The sequence below is a fragment of the Chaetomium strumarium genome, assembly GCF_033439665.1.
Source record: "Chaetomium strumarium strain CBS 333.67 chromosome Unknown B0T15scaffold_1, whole genome shotgun sequence".
NCBI lineage: Eukaryota > Fungi > Ascomycota > Sordariomycetes > Sordariales > Chaetomiaceae > Chaetomium > Chaetomium strumarium.
This window is the reverse complement of record NW_026944429.1, coordinates 4,585,247-4,602,727: the sequence shown is the minus strand read 5'-3', so window position 1 is coordinate 4,602,727 and position 17,481 is coordinate 4,585,247. Positions and strand designations below refer to the sequence as shown.

The 17,481-nt window shown below is 54.2% G+C and overlaps 6 protein-coding genes across 6 annotated transcripts; 1 reads left to right on the top strand and 5 right to left on the bottom strand.

Moving 5' to 3' along the window:
- Window positions 1–374: 374 nt before the first annotated feature.
- B0T15DRAFT_507388 (P-loop containing nucleoside triphosphate hydrolase protein) lies at window positions 375–1,337 on the top strand (the record flags this gene model as incomplete). The annotated part of the gene is made up of 6 exons (XM_062867644.1): window positions 375–407; window positions 517–549; window positions 617–675; window positions 729–909; window positions 973–1,205; window positions 1,268–1,337. The coding sequence occupies 6 exons, from the start codon at window positions 375–377 to the stop codon at window positions 1,335–1,337; spliced, it is 609 nt and encodes a 202-aa protein (XP_062726532.1).
- A 763-nt stretch (window positions 1,338–2,100) lies between these two features.
- B0T15DRAFT_507387 (uncharacterized protein) lies at window positions 2,101–3,199 on the bottom strand (the record flags this gene model as incomplete). The annotated part of the gene is made up of 2 exons (XM_062867643.1): window positions 2,101–2,308; window positions 2,418–3,199. The coding sequence occupies 2 exons, from the start codon at window positions 3,197–3,199 to the stop codon at window positions 2,101–2,103; spliced, it is 990 nt and encodes a 329-aa protein (XP_062726531.1).
- A 507-nt stretch (window positions 3,200–3,706) lies between these two features.
- On the bottom strand, window positions 3,707–5,405 carry B0T15DRAFT_547546 (uncharacterized protein; the record flags this gene model as incomplete). The annotated part of the gene is made up of 2 exons (XM_062870179.1): window positions 3,707–4,377; window positions 4,432–5,405. The coding sequence occupies 2 exons, from the start codon at window positions 5,403–5,405 to the stop codon at window positions 4,155–4,157; spliced, it is 1,197 nt and encodes a 398-aa protein (XP_062726530.1). The 3' UTR covers window positions 3,707–4,154.
- A 774-nt stretch (window positions 5,406–6,179) lies between these two features.
- Window positions 6,180–8,676, bottom strand: B0T15DRAFT_519366 (uncharacterized protein). Its single transcript, XM_062868426.1, has 2 exons — window positions 8,564–8,676; window positions 6,180–8,499 (listed from the first exon to the last, which is right to left on the bottom strand). The coding sequence occupies exon 2, from the start codon at window positions 8,472–8,474 to the stop codon at window positions 6,594–6,596; it is 1,881 nt and encodes a 626-aa protein (XP_062726529.1). The 5' UTR covers window positions 8,475–8,499; window positions 8,564–8,676; the 3' UTR covers window positions 6,180–6,593.
- A 3,161-nt stretch (window positions 8,677–11,837) lies between these two features.
- Window positions 11,838–12,903, bottom strand: B0T15DRAFT_547540 (small GTPase superfamily; the record flags this gene model as incomplete). Its single annotated transcript, XM_062870178.1, has 6 exons — window positions 11,838–12,179; window positions 12,258–12,515; window positions 12,571–12,599; window positions 12,653–12,675; window positions 12,737–12,816; window positions 12,876–12,903. Coding segments are annotated over 6 exons (576 nt in total), but the record flags the coding sequence as incomplete, so codon positions are not given.
- Window positions 12,904–15,511: 2,608 nt separating this feature from the next.
- On the bottom strand, window positions 15,512–17,014 carry B0T15DRAFT_507383 (uncharacterized protein; the record flags this gene model as incomplete). The annotated part of the gene is made up of 11 exons (XM_062867642.1): window positions 15,512–15,740; window positions 15,850–15,871; window positions 15,956–16,007; window positions 16,063–16,197; window positions 16,270–16,360; window positions 16,415–16,441; window positions 16,621–16,697; window positions 16,766–16,771; window positions 16,836–16,843; window positions 16,893–16,905; window positions 16,982–17,014. The coding sequence occupies 11 exons, from the start codon at window positions 17,012–17,014 to the stop codon at window positions 15,512–15,514; spliced, it is 693 nt and encodes a 230-aa protein (XP_062726527.1).
- Between the last annotated feature and the right edge of the window lie 467 nt (window positions 17,015–17,481).

The following is a 17,481-nucleotide window of genomic DNA, read 5'->3' as shown; positions in this document are numbered from 1 at the left end:
TCTTCTCACTGCACCTGAATCAAATTGCATCCTAGCCATTTGGCGTGTATCGAGGCTCTTCCTGTTCCCGAGTGCAGCTTGCGAATTGGTTTCTTGCTTTATCCTACAATCGCCCTCTCACGTAGGCTCGTCTACCTACCCAAAGGAGCAAGTAACTGGTAAAGGCGGTGGGCCACCTCAACCTTTGAACTTTGCAGGACATTTCTACCGCGTCCCGTCTCTCCTCCACTCGCTTCCCGCAACCCTGCAACCGGCTCTTGCCTTCCAACCTGTCCCCGTCAACCGATAGCGCCGACTGCATCGCCATTCGACTGCTGGTTGTTCAAGCGCTCCTTCAAGGAATCCCTCATCGTTCTTACGAGCTGCAGTAAACCATGGCTGCTCAGGGGAATGTCCAGTCGATCAAGGTTCGTTACCGACCGTCAGTTTATCGATCGCGAGATCCAGTCCCCGCTTCAAAACCGCCATCTGGAGATCAGACTTAAAGCTAACCACCTCATTGTTCCGTTTCCATAGTGCGTCGTCACAGGTGACGGTGCAGTAGGCAAGGTACGGACATGTGCAGCGCGAGCGCAATCCGGTCTTCCAGGTGGACTAACACGAACCTGCGGTGTAGACGTGCTTGCTCATCTCCTACACAACGAATGCCTTTCCGGGCGAATACATCCCCACAGTGTATGTGGTCCCTTCGCACCAACACGGAAGCAGGTCTAACCCGTGAGTCCTAGATTCGACAACTACTCAGCGAGCGTTACGGTCGACGGCAAGCCGATTAGCTTGGGACTGTGGGATACTGCCGGGCAAGAAGACTACGATAGACTGCGACCGCTGTCATACCCCCAGACCGACGTCTTCCTCATCTGTTTCTCGTTGATCAGCCCGCCGTCGTTCGACAACGTCAAGGCCAAGGTTAGTGGGCTCTTCTCGCGTACAGCGGAAATGAAGACACAGGAATCTGACGGCCATGTGTAGTGGTACCCGGAAATTGACCATCATGCGCCGAACATCCCAATCATTCTGGTCGGTACGAAGCTCGACAAGAGGGATGACAGGGAGACGTGCGACAAGCTGGCCGAGCAAAGGATGGCCCCTATCTCGTTTGCGAAGGGGGTGGCGTGCGCCCAGGAAATCGGAGCGTACAAATACGTCGAGTGTTCGGCCCTTACACAGGTGAATCTCAAGGCCGTCTTTGACAACGCCATCAGGTGAGCCATCGTTGGGTCTGTCGAGCGCAAACAATCCGTGATGTGCTGACGGTCATTCTCAGAGCTGTTCTTGAACCCAAGAAGCAGACGAAGCAGGCAAACAAGCCGAAGTCCAAGTGCACGATCTTGTAATGCGTTGGATTTGCAACAACCTCCTGACCTACGAACGACGAATGACCCCGTAATGCCAGCACCATCTATACCCCAACGAAGAGATCTCTTCTTTTATCCCATGCGCGCAGGCCGAATCCTTTTTGGATCTAAACGCGATCCTGGGTGTCTTCCCATAGTCGACGACATGGCTAGGATCGTCCCGCTCGGTATCGCGAGCCGAGGACGGAAGGGCGGCGTTTCCTGGGGAGTTGATTTGCGGAAAGGCGTCTACGGCGTTTTGGATGGAATTCGCATTCCTCAATCCGCCGCATACTAAACCGCCGCCTTTGAAGTCACCACCGGTACAAGACAATGGACAGGCCTTTGCCGCTAAGTGGGTTTCACACCGCATGGTCCATCGGTCTCCAACAGCGCCTATACCCGTCCCGCGAGCTATCGAGCTTTGCATCTTGCCTCAGAGATCTATTCCAGCTGTTTTCCCGTTTTCTTTTCCTTTCCCTCCCTGTAGGTAACTGCGAGCGCCATTTCGTCGAGCGGCAGCAACCAGTGATGATAACAGCGGCGGATACAACAGCTACACGACTAAAATACACGAAAGATGGTTTCTTGTTTTCCTTCTGATGACACCGGGCCGGCCCCTGCATTGACATGGTAAAAGAATTATATCCCCTCGTGCGTAGAAAATGGGTATCTTTGCGTAACAAGCATTAGAACCGGGAGACAGGTTGGTACTCTGTACCACGACACTATGCAATCTATTCTGCTCGCTCTCCCCGGCCCCTCATTTCCTACCATACGGAACCCTCGCCCTCCGACTCGGGTGTATCGCGTCCTCATCCCGCTGCTCCTGCGTCTTGGGCGCGACCCTCTCCTTCTCCTGCTTAGCCTCTTCCTCCTTCTTCATTCGCTGCGCCCGCTCCTCGTTGAGCTTGGCGTTCTTTTGCTTGATTTTGTCCACCCGCTTGGCCGTCTTGCCGCCTCCACCTGCACTGTTTTGAGTAGGGAACTGTCAGCATATCTACAAAATCTGGGTACCTATGCGTGTGTATAAAGAATGGGATGGAAGACGGCGAAGGCGTTGGGTGATGTTATACGTACGTCAACTCAACATTGATTCTTCTCGGCGGGGAGATGCCGTCGTCGAACTCGGTATGGTGGAATTTCTCCAGGCACGTCTTCATGTGGTCGTACCGCCCGAACTCGACAAAGGCGATGCCCCGCGACTTAGACGGGTCGTCGCGCTGCGTGAGGAGGCGGACGGACGTCGGCTGCAGCGACGAGAAGTGCTTGGTCACGGCGTCGACTGTCGCCGTGAAGGGCAGGTTGCCCACGAAGCATATAAAGCGGGTCTGTTTCTCTTTTTCGCCGTCGGCAGCGGCGGCGGTCTCTTCGAATGACGCTTCTTCTTTTTCGGGGCCTGCGTCGGGATGGGCTTCGGCGGACGGCTTGGCCTTCTTTTTCTTGTCCTTCTTCTTCTTCTTCTTTTCCTCCTTGGTGCTCTGCTTATCTGTGCTACTGGGCACGCCGTTGGTTGCGCCGTTCTCCTCCTTGGGTTCTGAGTCTGCAGGGGCAACGGTCGTGGGCTCGGTGACCGATTCGGCAGCAGTCTCTGCTTCCGTAACCTCGTGCTTCTTTTCCTTCTTTTCCTTTTTCTCTTTCTTCTCTTTCTTCTCTTTTTTCTCCTTCTTCTCCTTCTTGGACTTAGAGGATTGCTCAACAGCGGCCGGCCCTGACTTCGCTTCCTTCGTCTTGGAACCCTTCTTCACTTCGGTCTGGTCGGTGTGGTCAAGCTTGCTCTTCTTTACAATCGGCTTGGCGTCGTTCGTGTCGGCAACATCCTCGTCGGAGGTGCGCTCTCTTTTTCTTGAAGACTTCCCCATGGTTTCTGATGGTTTGTGAAACACAGTTATCGAATATGTTCGTGACAAGGAAGCAGCAACTCCAGTCCCAGACTCCCGCTAGCTCCACCTCGGAATCGCAGCTTTTTTCTTTCTGCCGGTTTGAAAAGGCGGAGAGCGGCTATAAAGCGGGGAGCGACTTTGGTGGGGCCGCTGCATGCGCTCAGCCAGCATGCGGTCCATTCGGCGGCCGTCAGGGTCCCCGGGTTCGGTCGGGCAATCTCCACACAATCCGTGGTTGCCATCGTGTTTTCCGATTCCGGGTCATGGAAACCCCCGAGCTGCATCTGCTGCAGTGGTCCGGTCAACGCAAAGCTGAGGATCCCCCAACATGTGAACAATACCTACCGCATCCATGAGGTACTGGCATTCAGGCCCATGCTCGGTTGATCAAGCCCTAGTTGACGGCTGAGGATATGTCCTACAGGATTAATCATCTTTCGTCCCGCCGCTGTGAGACATCAACTCTTGAATACGGGCTTATGGGTCTTTAGGTCGCTTGCATAGTCACATGAATTCGCTAGGTAGTGCTACGTTCCTCCACCTGCCCTTGTACTTGACGCCATGGTCACGACCACAGATCGCAAGTTATCACTCAATCTGACGTGTCTGCGAACGCAAGGTGCCTGTCCCCACGTCCGACCAATGAGAAGATTCTTGGTGCGTACCCAGCGCTAAAGGAATGTCAAGGGTATCAGGGTATTTCAAAAGCAAAGGGAAAGGAAAACAGAAGCAGAACCAACTTAGAATGCCGAAAAGGAGTGTCCAGAATCATCACTCAGAGAACCTCCATGCCTTATTTCCGAGCCCCGCCCACTGCCACACACCGCTGATGACCTAAACCCCTGCTGCAGTATTCCGATACAACCCGACGTCGCACTTCCGCTTTCGTAGTCGTACACTGCCTCCAAAGCTTGAGCTTGGTCGTTAGTGGAAGTTAGGCCTGCGCTGTCTTTGCGGCCTCTTCTTCTTGGTACGACGGAGGCGGGTCCCGGTGCTCCATCAGGCTGGCATTCTCCTCGTCAAATGCCGCCTCCTTGGACGCAGCCTTAAGCTGAGAGTGACGGCGAGAGTGGCGGCGACGATGACCATGCTGGGTTTTACGGCGGAAGAAGATGCGCCAGAGCGAGACAATTACGGTACCGACGGCCATGCCGATCCTTGAACGATATTAGTACAGGATAAGAATGGTCTTTGAAACAGGGTAGACTTACAAGCTAATGCTGACGCCAGCAAAGATACCAACGAGCACAGGGAGGAGGATATGCGACGCGATATGCTTGAACAGCTTGCCCCAACGGTGCTCATGGTATGGCGCAGCCCAATGGCCGGCATGAGGCCCGTGTTGATGGTGAGGGTAAGGATGCGGAACCCCATCAGAATCGTCATGGCCCATGCCGCCCTTCACGTGCGGACCGTGGCAATGCTTGAAAGGCTTCAGGTTCTTGAGCTTCTCTCGAGCAATGGCCAACCACTTGCACATCGCGGTTGTGCATTCCTCCGGACCACCCTTGGGGGACTCCAGCAGATTCTTGGGCTCGCTCTTCTCAATCTGAGACATGAGCAGGCGGCCCTCGCCGTCCTGGATGAGCTTCACCCTGATCCCAGGGATGCCATCGATGAAGGTCACCCCAACCTCGAGGATCTGCAGATCAACCTCAATGAGCTCGAATTGACCATCGGCGTCCTTCTTGGCGGGACCGACACGCAGGCCGTAGCCTAGTCGCTGCGGCTGGGGTTCAAGACGATGCGGTCGCTTCCGGTGCGCACGAGGCTTACCATCGTGTTGGTCGTGCTCCCGGTGCCGCCTGGTTTCTCGGCGTTTCCCATCGATAACCTGCGGCGCAACAAGGGCCTCGCCAAGCGGATCGCTCGAAGGATACAGCTCGAAGCCGTTTACGAGGAGTCGGTCATGGTCGGGCTGGCGGTCGACGGAGAAAGTCAATTCGAGGTGGCTCGGCCGATGGATCTTCAGTTGAACAGGCCTGCCTCGCCTCCCATTCACCAAGATCGGGCAGCGGGGACATTCGACGTTGACGACCTGGTTCTCAGCGACCTGGGAGGCGATATTCTCAATGGTGTTGGCAACCTGAACATCCGCATCGCTAACCTCGGGCGGGATGAGGAATGCGTGCGCGGCCGGAACAGCCAGGAGGCCGGCCGCGACTGTGAGGGGTTTCAACAGCATAACGTTGGCAGGCAGTCGATGCGTTTCGAAAGAGTGTTATCGATTGCGAGTTGGATTAGTGGTTGCTGTCCTGGGGGAGAGGGAACAGAAAAGGGAAAGCGAAGATGGTTGATCCAAGCCGCGGGTGAGTTGGAAAGTCAGAGTGGTGAATAGAACATGAGATGATGTGGGCTTTGGGCTTTGTCGTGCCCGGAGGTCCCGGAGCAAGACCAGGTCTGAGTGGCGTCAACACGCAACAATGCGGAAGGCGGAGCTACGTAAGCCAGTTTTGGCCTGAGGCAGGTTCTAGCTGCCCCACTTTCCCAAGATCTCTCCGCAGCGAGCCAAGATTTGGATGGGCTCCAGAACAAGCATTCCAAACAGCCAGTGGGTTACAGTGCAATGATTACGTAACCCACTTCCTGTTCGGCTTTCAATTGAGTAAATTGTCACCAGGCAACGCATTGCATTTGCATTCCTGCACGACATCCATGGATATGCACCTACACTAGGATGCACCTTGAGGGCTTTATATGTTATGATATGGGATCGCCAGCCTTCAAGTTTACAACCGTCCATCGACGACCGGGTGCAGCGCTCGCCGCTGCCGCTTTGTTTCGGGCTTCCAAGGGAACACCGATTCTTGTCGCACCACCGGCAAGCGATCCCTCCGAACCTTCGGTGACCCTGGGCTCAAGACGAACGAGGTTGCAAAAAAGCGTGACCTTTGGATGTCTCGTAGCCGAATAATAATGATTTCTGCTGTCAGATGTAGCAAACTTGATCAAATGACCCTTCTGGTCCGTAACAATCTTGATATTTCCAACAACTGCATACCAATAAGATTGCTGTATGCTTCGGATCCTGTATTCTTAGGTTTCTATCCTTCACAAATACTAGTGCACAGCTGATGCCGAACTCTAACTACCCAAGCAAATGAGCCCACCTCCCTCTTCAATCCCTTCAATTCTAGGTAAAAGACCCATGTACCCTTTCGAAGAATGCAACCCAAAGAAGACTAACCAGCTCCCTGAAAGTGGTGTTCTAATGTACAACAAGTAACAATATGTACTGATCGCAAGAGATGATCGCATCTCCTGTGCGAGGACGTTCCCTTCCCAGCGGATATCAAGCCCCCAAGCAAATGGCAACTCATCCCCGAACTAAAGATTACTATACTAGTACTGATGATGATATGAGTATTTATTTTCATATCCGTATACGCCGACCCCAAAAGTCCCCGACTCCTCCTATCCTTCCACGCGCCGCGACCGAAGAAACCCCGCCAACCTTCCCACCGGAGCCGCCCATATTAATGACAAAATCGACGAGATCAACTGACTGCCCGCCCCCAATTGGCACGTTGCGCGCCGCGTCAACGCTGTTCCCGGAGCTGAGAAAATTCTGCAACGCCAACTGGGCAAGTTCAGCATCCGCAAGGTTGTCTTCCTGCAGGATATACAAGACAGCCACCCGGGCGAAGTCGAGCACGTCCTCCGTGACAGGGAACATCGATGTCGGCAGCGGTGCACCAGACGACATGGTCGTGGTGGTCGTGACCTTGCTCGTGGCTGTCGGGGCGCTCGTGACCGATGGAGGCGGTTGGCTGCTGACGGAGCCCGAGGTGACACTCGTCGAGACACTCGTCAGGACACTCGTCGAGACACTGGTCGAAACACTCGTCCCGTCACCTGCTCCGGACGTTGACCATGTCGGCGGCAACGTAAACGTTGTCTGGGGCGCGATCACAACAGTGATCGTCACGTAGAAGATGCCGTTTATGATCACCGCATTTGCCGAGTTGACAAAAGCGGCCTGGTTAGAAGGTGTCTCCTGTCGTGTCGCACGCCCGTTGAATGTTACCAGCGCATTCTCAGCTGTGCAACTTAGGTTACCCGAGCTGAATCTGGCGAGAATCTCGTTCGCAGCCAACTGGATGGAGAAGTTGGTGTGCGCTTGCTGGATGAGCCGTGGGATGGCATTTCCAATGGTAAAGTTATCGCTATTGCCGGGGTTGGCCAGCGAAATGGTCGTGCAACCCGTGGTGTCGACCGTTGTACAGTCCGGGCCAGTGAAGCCGGCTGAGCACACGCAGGAGCACTTCCCGTTGATAGCCATACTTCTGCCACCATTAGCACATGCCAGTTGTTGTTGGCATTGCTGAGCCGCATTCTGCGATGGGGTTTCTTGCTTCCGGATGACGTAGAAGTAAACCGGCAGGACCACGGCGGCAGCGACCAGGATCAAGATCACAAGTGCCAAGAAAATGCACCCCCAGATTGGAAGGCCGCAACACCGGCGCCGGCGTTTTCGATCGGACCGCTGCGAGTCGCTGTAGGGAACCGCGTCTTGTGAGGTGTTTGGAGCGCGATAGAAATGGACTGGCAGAGGCCAGGACTGGATCTGTCCTCGCATACTGTCCCGTATGCTACGGCGGTTCTGCCTTGAGGGTGGATGCGCCGGCGGGGGAAACGCAGCCAGCATGTCGGAGAGGCCTGACTGGTACCTTTCAGGGACACGTCCGTTGTCGCGGGCCTCATGGTGGCTATCATCGAGGTCATCAAACCGGCTGGCTGGTCTCCGTCCTCTCTCCAGACTCGCGGCCAGCCTTGTTGCACGGCGTATAAGATCGGGCAGGCTTGTTATGCTCCCCCGGGCCTCGGCTCTTCGCACAGAGTCGATGTCCAGAGGCGGAGGACGACGGTCTCTCGACTCCAGTCCCCGAGAGGGCGCTGCGCTCACGAGCGTGGGTTTCGCTCTCTTCCCAACGCTCGCGTTTCTCACCAGCCGATCGGTATCATCCTCGGGCATCGCGGCGCTCGACGCATAGGACGCATGAGACCGGGAGCGCGGGCTTTCTTCCGGGATGGGAGAAACGTAAGGCGCACCTGAGTAAAGAGACGAGTCCAGTCGTCTCGCCGATGGCGGGGGTCCCAGATCGAGGCCCTTCGGGGCGTCCGAAATTGAAGGGACCCCGCTCGGCCGTGGTGGTCGCGGGGGCGGAAACGGGACCCTGCTCGGCCGTGGTGGTCGCGAGTCAGACGAAGGTGGATTCGGGGAGTCAATGACGCTTCGGCCGCGCGAAGGCATGAGCAAAACAGCCTGTCATCCGAGAGTAAGTGATAAGTCGCCACGTCGGGCTTCGTTTGAACGAAGACAGTGTTAACAGGAAGAAAAAGAGCAGTCTGCGATGCCGTCACAGTGTTGTTCCAGAACCCTTCCTGCCAGCTCGAAATTTGCCAGATACGGAATGACCCGGCCGATGCGCGTCCAGATAGATGAGAAGCGGGGGGGGGGGGGGGGAGGGGGGCTTAACCCATGGCCACAAGAGGGAGCCTTAAACAGCCGGTGGCATCATCTCACGGAGGTTGCGTGTTCGAACCATCCGGCGAACAACCCCTGTCGCCGCTCGCCACCCAATCGCGCAGTCGTCACCAAAACCGACCACAACACTCGCTGCTGGTCGTTTTGAGCGGGGATGTCTGACAACCAAGGCAAAAGACAGTAGATGAACTGCGCTTCTTGCCTGCTTGATAAATATGCACACTCTACAGCTATCAGCTGCCTAATAAGAGGCCGCAGCATGCAACTTGACACTGGTGAAGTTGATGACAGGAGGGAAGGGGCTGAATAAAACACGACGGGTGGTAGGGCGGTATGAAATCGTCCACATACCGGAAGACAGGGTTGGTGACTGAATGGATCCGTTTCAGGTTGGCGGAACAGGAACTTCTTGCGTCAAAGAGCTTCGACGGCAGAATCTGTGGCTGCAGCGTCTGAAGGCCGATGATCAAGAGGAAATCAAGTATCGCGTGGAGGAATACGCACGGCGAGGAATGGGCGTACACAGTATGCGAAGTCGAGGCACCGTCGTGTCGCGTGGCCGGAGAACGAAAGAGGTGGTCGATAGCCAGCTACACAGTATGGATGGCGTTAAATAACCCTCTGCATCAGCGACTCAGGTGGCTTGAGGCAATCAAGAGAGTGACGAAGATAATGGGTAGGCAAGAAACGAAGTTGTGAAAATGGCGTCGTCAAGACGACGTGATGAAGAAATGAAGTTGAAAAGAGCGTGTCTACACCGTAGCACAAAACGAAAGATGGAGGTGCGGAGTGGTATCGTCGGAGAGACGGGAGTTCAGATTTGAAGTGAGGTGTGTGACACAGCGCCCTTGCAGTCTCGGAGCACATCCGACTCGGGCGCCCACATCGAGGTGGCTCCAGTCGAGCGGTGGAAATGAAGGATCGATGCAGGGATGAGTGATCTGGGCGATAGCTAAACTAGAGCTAAACTACGTACATACTCCGTACATACACAGTACATACTGTACATACCACACGTATATAACGTCATCCGTACGCCTTTGGAACCCCGTTCAACCGTATCGGGCCTCCTGCTACCTACACAGTAGTTTATACGTCCAATAATAAATCAACACACTAAGGAAACACTGTGCGACAGCACGTCCGCGCATGGAAATGACAAGTAACAACATCCTCAATATAAAGTCGCTCAAGAGCGACTTGCCCGGGACTAGACAATCTAGCGGCATCTACATATGAATGCTAGCATTCTGTCTCCCTGAGCGTCTCCCATGATCAGTTAGCCGATCTATAGGGTTCGCGCTATGCCTCTAGGTGGTGATCCGGAAGGCAGGTCATCTAGGCTTGCAAACTTATCTTATTAGGGCACTCTAGATCTTTATTGCTTTTTAAGCAATTGTTCTGAGTCTGTCCTAGCTCTACAGACCTAGGTCGTTGTCTGTATACACGCATGTGACACGACCGCTTTGTCGCGCACTCTTGTTGTGTGATGCGGCTGCCATACCAATCGTTGTGTGGCGGATGCACGTGGGCGAGTTTGAGAAGCGGTTAGACACGGTTCCAACAGATGTGGCCACTACACAGTATTCAGAAGGATGTATATACAGTGAATCATGTCACATGCTGGACGGATATGGTAGACCTTTTACTGTACACAGACCAACGCACCATGGGCAGGCTGTCCTGAGAACGCTCTCTCTCACGCGCAGTCATTGAATGGTCGTTGTGTGGCCCGAGTGGTGACACTAAGGCTCCCAAAATAAAAAAAAACTCCATGCATAACGAGGAGTCTGCTTTCTATGAATGGCGTAACACCCGTGGACTAGAATAGCAGGTAGCACGAACACAACAGAGATCGGGAATATGGCCGCAAAAATGCCCTAAAAGACAGTTCAATACGAGACTCATGCGCAACCTGGGATGGCAGTACTATCCTGTACTACTCCGTACTACTACTGATGTGCACTGTACTGTGCAGAGCCTGAGAACGAAGAGGGGTGGACTCGTGCTGCCAGGGACATTAATAAATCGAAACGCTAGCGCAGTACATGTAGCTGGGACCTACCGGGCCCGTTAATACGGGTCTGGTGGAGCGCCTCACTGTAATGTCCGGTACAGTAATCCGTACCGTAGGTACTTATCACAACCTGAGTGCGGTACCTACCTTACATACCTACAGATACAACAAATGAATATATAGTTCAAGTTGGCTAAACAAGCCTAGCACAGACTGAACCTGAACCCGAAGCTTAGCACAGGTACATTAATTGTCTTGTCTGGGTATATAGTAGGGCAGAATTCGGTGGCGCAGGAGCTGTTGGTGTTAAAAAGCTCTGTGTCTCCCTGTGTTTCATGATGAGCTTTCCCCTCTCGTACGTGCCAGCCTCTGGAAAATCGGAACCCACCGAAACGGGATCGAGCGACTGGTTCGACATCAACAACCCTGGAACGACGCTCATCGACAACGGTTACCAGGCACGTAAGTGTGTGTCTGGCCCATCGCCCCCTTATTAGTATCAGTATTTCGGAACATAACTAGGTTGCGGGGTAATCTTGCACTACTCATTCTGCTCCTACCTACCTGGACTGTATTGTACATAGTACACTCCTTTGGCGGGCGTCGCGGGATCTTGGGGCTTGAAAAAATGCCTCCAGTCACGGCTTTTGACCACTAACAAGTCAGAACAAGAAGCAGAAGGCAGGTGAATTACATAGCTTCGTCGATGGTGCGGCGCGTGCGGCGGGAGAGTACGGTAGTATCCCTCTTGATGACTGTTCAAGCGGTGTTGCCATCCGCCTCGTGCCGCACCATCGGGCACTTCTTCGCTGTGATGGCGGGCTCAGAGCGAATCTGCAGACCGGAGGTGATGGATCGGGTTCAAATTGGAGGTGTTCAGCTAGTTACCAGCCTGTTAGTCGTGCACGTAGAGTACATTATGGCGTGACGAAGTCACTCTCTGTGTTGTAGAGGAGTAGCCAGTTGCCTGAATTCTCTGCAGATGGCCCCTCATCGCTGAGGAGCCGATCAGTAAGGGAATGGAGGAGGGACGGCAGGTAGGTAACCTTATGCGGGTCAACATCGCGCTGCTGGGTCAGCGAGGTAGGACGAGATAAATCACACTGGCTCGGCGAAGGTGGTCTCTGCAAGAAAGGGAAACAAGTACAATATATACACTAAGCCTTTCAGTATCCGAGGTCGTAAGTATCTCTCATGACGGGCATGTCCATAGATCATCTGTCGTTCATCGCTCATGTCAGGTTGATCGAGCTCACCAAGAGGATTTGAAGCGGTGGCGCGAAGAGAAAGAGGACTTTATAGGATGGTACACCTGTCCTTCCGTTTCCTCCTGCGGTGCCTTTTGGCGGCGTCTTCAGCTCGTTGCGAGCTAGGGTCATCATGCAGGTCGTCATGGGTGTCGTCCCGTCGCAACATTTGCCGGCAAAGGTCAATGAAGGCTTCATCAACATTGGCTAGAAGTAAAGGAAAGACATGTCAGCGAGGTGAAAATTGAAGGGCATAGAACGCTTGAGCAACAGGTGGCCACTGACTCCGATACCTAGCGCTGGCTTCATAGTACGGCGCGCCCCAGCCGCGAGAGACGGAGAAGGCTTTGGCGCGATCGACCGCTCGTTGATCCTCCAGGTCGGCCTTGTTTCCGACGATGACTATGGGTATGTTCTCATCATCCTTGATGCGAATGATGTCGTTGCGGAGCGTCGCAAGCTCTTCAAACGAAGCCTTCGAGCAGATGCTGAACACCAAAAGGAAACCGTGTCCGGTCTTCATGTAGAGATCTCGCATGGCAACTGAGGCGGGGGTTAGCAGCAGGTCTGGGATGTCCGGCATCCGGTTATACTTTACCGAATTGCTCCGTGCCAGCTGTGTCCAGTCTGAGCACAAATGTTAGTGAGGCTCCTGATCCAGAGAAACTGGAAGGACATACATCTCCAACACAACCTGGCGGCCCTGGTTCAACAGAAATGTCAGTATTGTTTGTGTGAATGACCGAGAATATAACTCGACTTACATCGACCGACTTCTGGGTCCTGTATGAGTCCTCGATTGTGGGATCATAGCTCTCAATCCACTCGTTGTAGACGAACTGGGCTATTCACAGACTGTTATCAACACCTGAAAGGGGCCAGTAACGGTTGGGTGGCACGTACCAGTCAGGCAGCTTTTGCCGACGCCACCTTAAGTAAGCAAGTATGAGATGTCAGCAGAGGCTTGCATGCGATGCGATTGTCTTGGCGCCTCAGGAATGGAAGAAGATTTGCACCAGTGGTCGGAGGTCGGAGGTCGGGGCGAAAAACACACCTGCACCCAGCACGACGACATTGAATTCCCGGCTACGGAGTGGTTAGCATGGTGCGACACCTATCACCAGGACGGGTTCAGGGGAAGAGGAATGGGGAACAAGAACATGGGGCATAACGTTGAAGTATGGCCGTCAATTGGATGAGATAAGAGATCGGACGGAAACTTCTCTGCTCACCAAGGCTGGTAACTGAATTTGGACGGCATTGTCTCCAGGTCGATGTCCCCTGAGCCGGATCGCTGGGCTGGCCAACACGCTTGACGCCTTCAGGCTTGCACCCGGCTTTTTCTCTCTCCCTCTCTCTCACAGTCCGTGACCGGGTCGTTTCGCAGCACCAAGTCCTCACGGGACGCCGAAGTGGCGGATGCGACGGTCACCAGGCCAGAGACTTCTACATGCAGGAATCAACCGGCGGCGCCTAGAACTTCAGGATAGGTGGGTGGGGTTGGGAAAGGGAAACAGGACGAAGAGAAGAGGGACGAGCTGTCTTCCCCCCCTGAGAGCCAGGAAAATCTTATTAGCTAGGTACAGTACCTAGCAAGGCCCTGGTCGAACAGTGGTGCGCGCGGCGCTGGCACCGACCGAGAAAATTGCGGGCTGCGAGCCGGGGACCAGGGGTCGCACAAGCGCGGTTTCCCGGGATTTCGCAGACCAGCCGGAGGCGGGCCGTGAGAGTCGACAAGCGAACGGGTGATGGCCGCCGATTGCCGGTTGCACCGGTGCACAGGGGCCGAGGGTGGATGGGACGCCGGAACATCCAACGGTTGGCAGTGTCTGGGTCAACAGGTTCACTCTCGAGACGGAGGGTATAGGCGGACGAGATATTGTCCAAGACCGGGTGCTGCAGGAAGGCGGCGCTGCGTGTGGGTTGACAGCAAGCTAAGCGCGGGGCCACTTGTTTGCTTCTCCCTGAGCGAATCCGGAGCCGCGGTGCGGGATTCAACGCAGTGTGTCAATTGGCAAAAAAGCAAAAATAAGAGAAAGGCCAACCACCACCTTGCACAGTAAAATCGAGGCTGGAAGGAACAAAGAGAGAGCCCGTGTGGGATGTCTATTATTGAAATCTAGCCCGGCCCGGGCGACACAGCGGGGAAAACCAAGTGTTTGGAATGGAGTTTGCGCAAAAGGTAACCGACCATCCCCGCTGATCTCAAGGGTACTTTTCCCGGGGTCTTTATACGGTCTCGGATGCTTGGGCCAAACCACGGGACGACAGGAAGCTGCGGAGTGACACCGCCTCTCGACAATGTCTCGGAGGTCTGGCATCTCGTTCCTGTGCTTTTCCCTTCCTCGCCCTGCATGCACCTGCCTAAGCTGAGGCGCGACAAACCTTCGGAAGCAAATGCAGGAAGTCGCCCCTCCATGAGTGAGGCTGATGGGACGGCCCGAAAGAGGACGAGCCATGGTGCAACAAAACCGGACGAATTGACGAGGGCCAAAGCCCTGCCAATTCCATCCCATGTCTAACCCCCTGCGCAGTGCCCATCGACCAACCGGTTGAAACTTGAAGCACCATCCTCTCCGATATGCAGGCCAAGCCCGGGAAACAACTCACTGCTAACAGCATCTTTGGCGGATCCTCCATTTGAGATGCAGGAACAATAAACAGACCAATATCGAACGAGCCCGCAGCTCGAAGGAAACCAGGCGCCCACTCACTCCTTTAGGTTCCACACCGGACTGCATACGCTGTCGTGACTGTATGTAGCCCTCCCTTCTTCGTTGCTCCCTTTTCCTGTTTACCCAAGTTGTTGTTTGGCGATCGAGTCTATGACATCATTCCCGCAGGTTTAGTACAAGTATCCAGCACAGCAACAACCCTCCAAGCGGCGCGAATCAGCCCTGGAGTGAAGCTGCAAAGTTGATGTTGCATACCACCCCAAAGTTTGTTCAGTCCCGGACCAGTGCGGGCCACGATTACCACCATCCTTTACTGGTCATTTGCGAGATGCTGAACTAGGTACGCGTAAGGCGACAAGCTGGAGCATCGCCTTCCCAATAGTACTGATATATTGCTATCAAAGATTACGTTGTCGAGTCTCACAAGGGCTGACCAACCAAATCGTCATGCGACCGCTCCCGAGGGTCACACAAGCCGGACGTGGGGGAAACATCACGGGTTTCCCGAACGCATGGTCATCACCAAATCGCACAGGAAGGCGAAAATACGTGGAGGTTGGGCATCAATAGCCACAGCCAGCCCGGCGGCCGAAGAGGTTACGCGGCCAACTCGCATCTCGACATGTTTGTTCTGTCTCGCCCCTATTAGATTGCCTTCGACTGGGTGAATCTTGTTGGGTGAAACAGTGCCCGGTTCCCCGTACTTTGCTGTGGTGTCATCGAAGCCGTGGAATGCAAGGGATTTGATGGCCGCTCTCGCTTCCACTAACTTGCTGCCCCCGTGACATCCAGTCGTCAGGAGCACGCATGTTATGTCTCATTACAGACATCCAAACGCCCCAGATCCCTCAGCTCATGTCATGCCTACTCCGGGCCATTTGGAGGTGGTATAGGGCCACGCTCCATGCAAGGAGCTATTATGCCACAGCTGGCAGATACTTCGCTAGTGCCGTCCGCTTCCTCGGCCTCGGAACACTCGCCTCGGCTCCGGCCCTTTCTTTCGGCAAACTTGAACGGGATGCCGTTCGCCTCACGTTCCGCAGCAACATCATCAAATGTTTTCCCTTCGGCAGCTGCGGCTTTTCGGATTTTCCTGGTGCGGAAAAGCCATATCAAGTGAGACGAAAAGATGCCGATCTCGAGGATGCAACTTGGCCCACTCTGTCAGACCCATCCGTCGGGTTGAAGCTTCAGCAACTCACCATATGATGTAAAGAACGCCACCTAAGACGTCGAAAGTATTCTGAGCAACTTCGCCATGTGAACAAACCAAAGAGGTCCATGACGAGTGGCACTGAAGTCGCCTACCTAGTGCCATGAGAGAAAAGAAGGCACCTGACCAGTCCATAGCGAGGAAGACCTGACAAGGTGAGCAAGCATTATCTTCAGTGAGCTGGGAAAGTCCAGGAGCATACCCAGTTTATCCCAACAACTCTCCCCCTCCGCTTCCACAGCTCGCCGTACGGCGGAAGCAGCCCAGCGGCAAGTAGGATGGCGGCTACAATTCCCACAACCATCACCGGGGTCTCGTTGCCTTCATCGTATATTGGCTTCTACAGTTAGAGCACATCTGTTCCCTGAAAGGCATGAGGCGAAGAGAACAGGAGCAGGGAATGACATACCCTCAGCGTGGAAATCAACGCGGCTTCGACGCCAGCGAAGAGAGCGGCCACTCCGATGGCAAGGAGGGATGCCTTCCACTTTGGCCACTTGCTAGAACACGTCGTCAGCAATTATCAGAACCGGGGAGCAAAGCGAGCACCTTACCTGCCATACAGTAGGATCTGCGCCCAACTAATAAGGCAGAGAGCCATAAAGATTCGGGGTTGAACCTGAAGAGGGACGTTGAAGTTCTGAACAATCGCGTAAACACCGAATGGAAGGCCGCCTGGAGAGAGGAGGGGGGAAGTGAGAGTCAGACATGTTGAGTTAGATACAACGGGACTCTTTCGAAACTCAGCAGGTGCACTCACAGGCCGCCCATAGAAACATCATCAAGCCGGGTAAGCCCTCTGTCTTTTTGTTCGCCAGTTGGTCCATATTTGAGGTACTAACTAGAAGGGCGTTAGTTTCATGAAAGACGGGGGTTTCCCTCAGGGGATACAGACTTGGACACACCACAAGCTGGAGCGAACGCAGACAAGAGTTAGCAGGGCGTCTGGTGCCACCAGAGTTCTGGTATACTTACACTACTGGCTGTCAATGGATTTCAAGGGATCTGTTTGTGACAAGGGCTAGGTCTCACCTGTCCCGATTGTCTTGCCAGTGAGGAGAAGATGGTTATTTTGTGAGGTCAAACGACAGAAAGGGGCCCAGGGTTATTCGCGGACTCACTCCCAAGACATTGGCAGCCTTTGAAGCCGACATTGTTAGTAATGATTGTAAGCCAACCACCACGATCTTCATACATACAACAGGTATATCGGCCTGTGGCGCCATCGCCTTGCGAGGCCGGCCGGGAGACGGACGGCGGAATCGAGTCTCGAGCCACTCGCCTTTGCCAACTACCCTAATTATGCTCGAGATAGCGATAATAAAACAACTCAAATGAAGTCGGTAGGTAAGGTAAGGAGATCTCTGGGATAAGATGTGACGTTTGTCGCATTCTTGATTTGGCCCCGTTTTCCGATCTCGCCGGGAGTCTTGTGGGATGGTCTGTCCCCCACGCAACAATCTCCCAACCCGTCCCCATGGGATTCCATTAGTATACTTCTAACTCTGAGAAGAAACGTGACAACTCTCACCTTTGTGCCAGGATATTTCCTATCTCACAACGCCGCAGATCGCTGGTTGGTAAGTCATAAGCAGGCTCATGAGGAAAGACTGATGGAAGG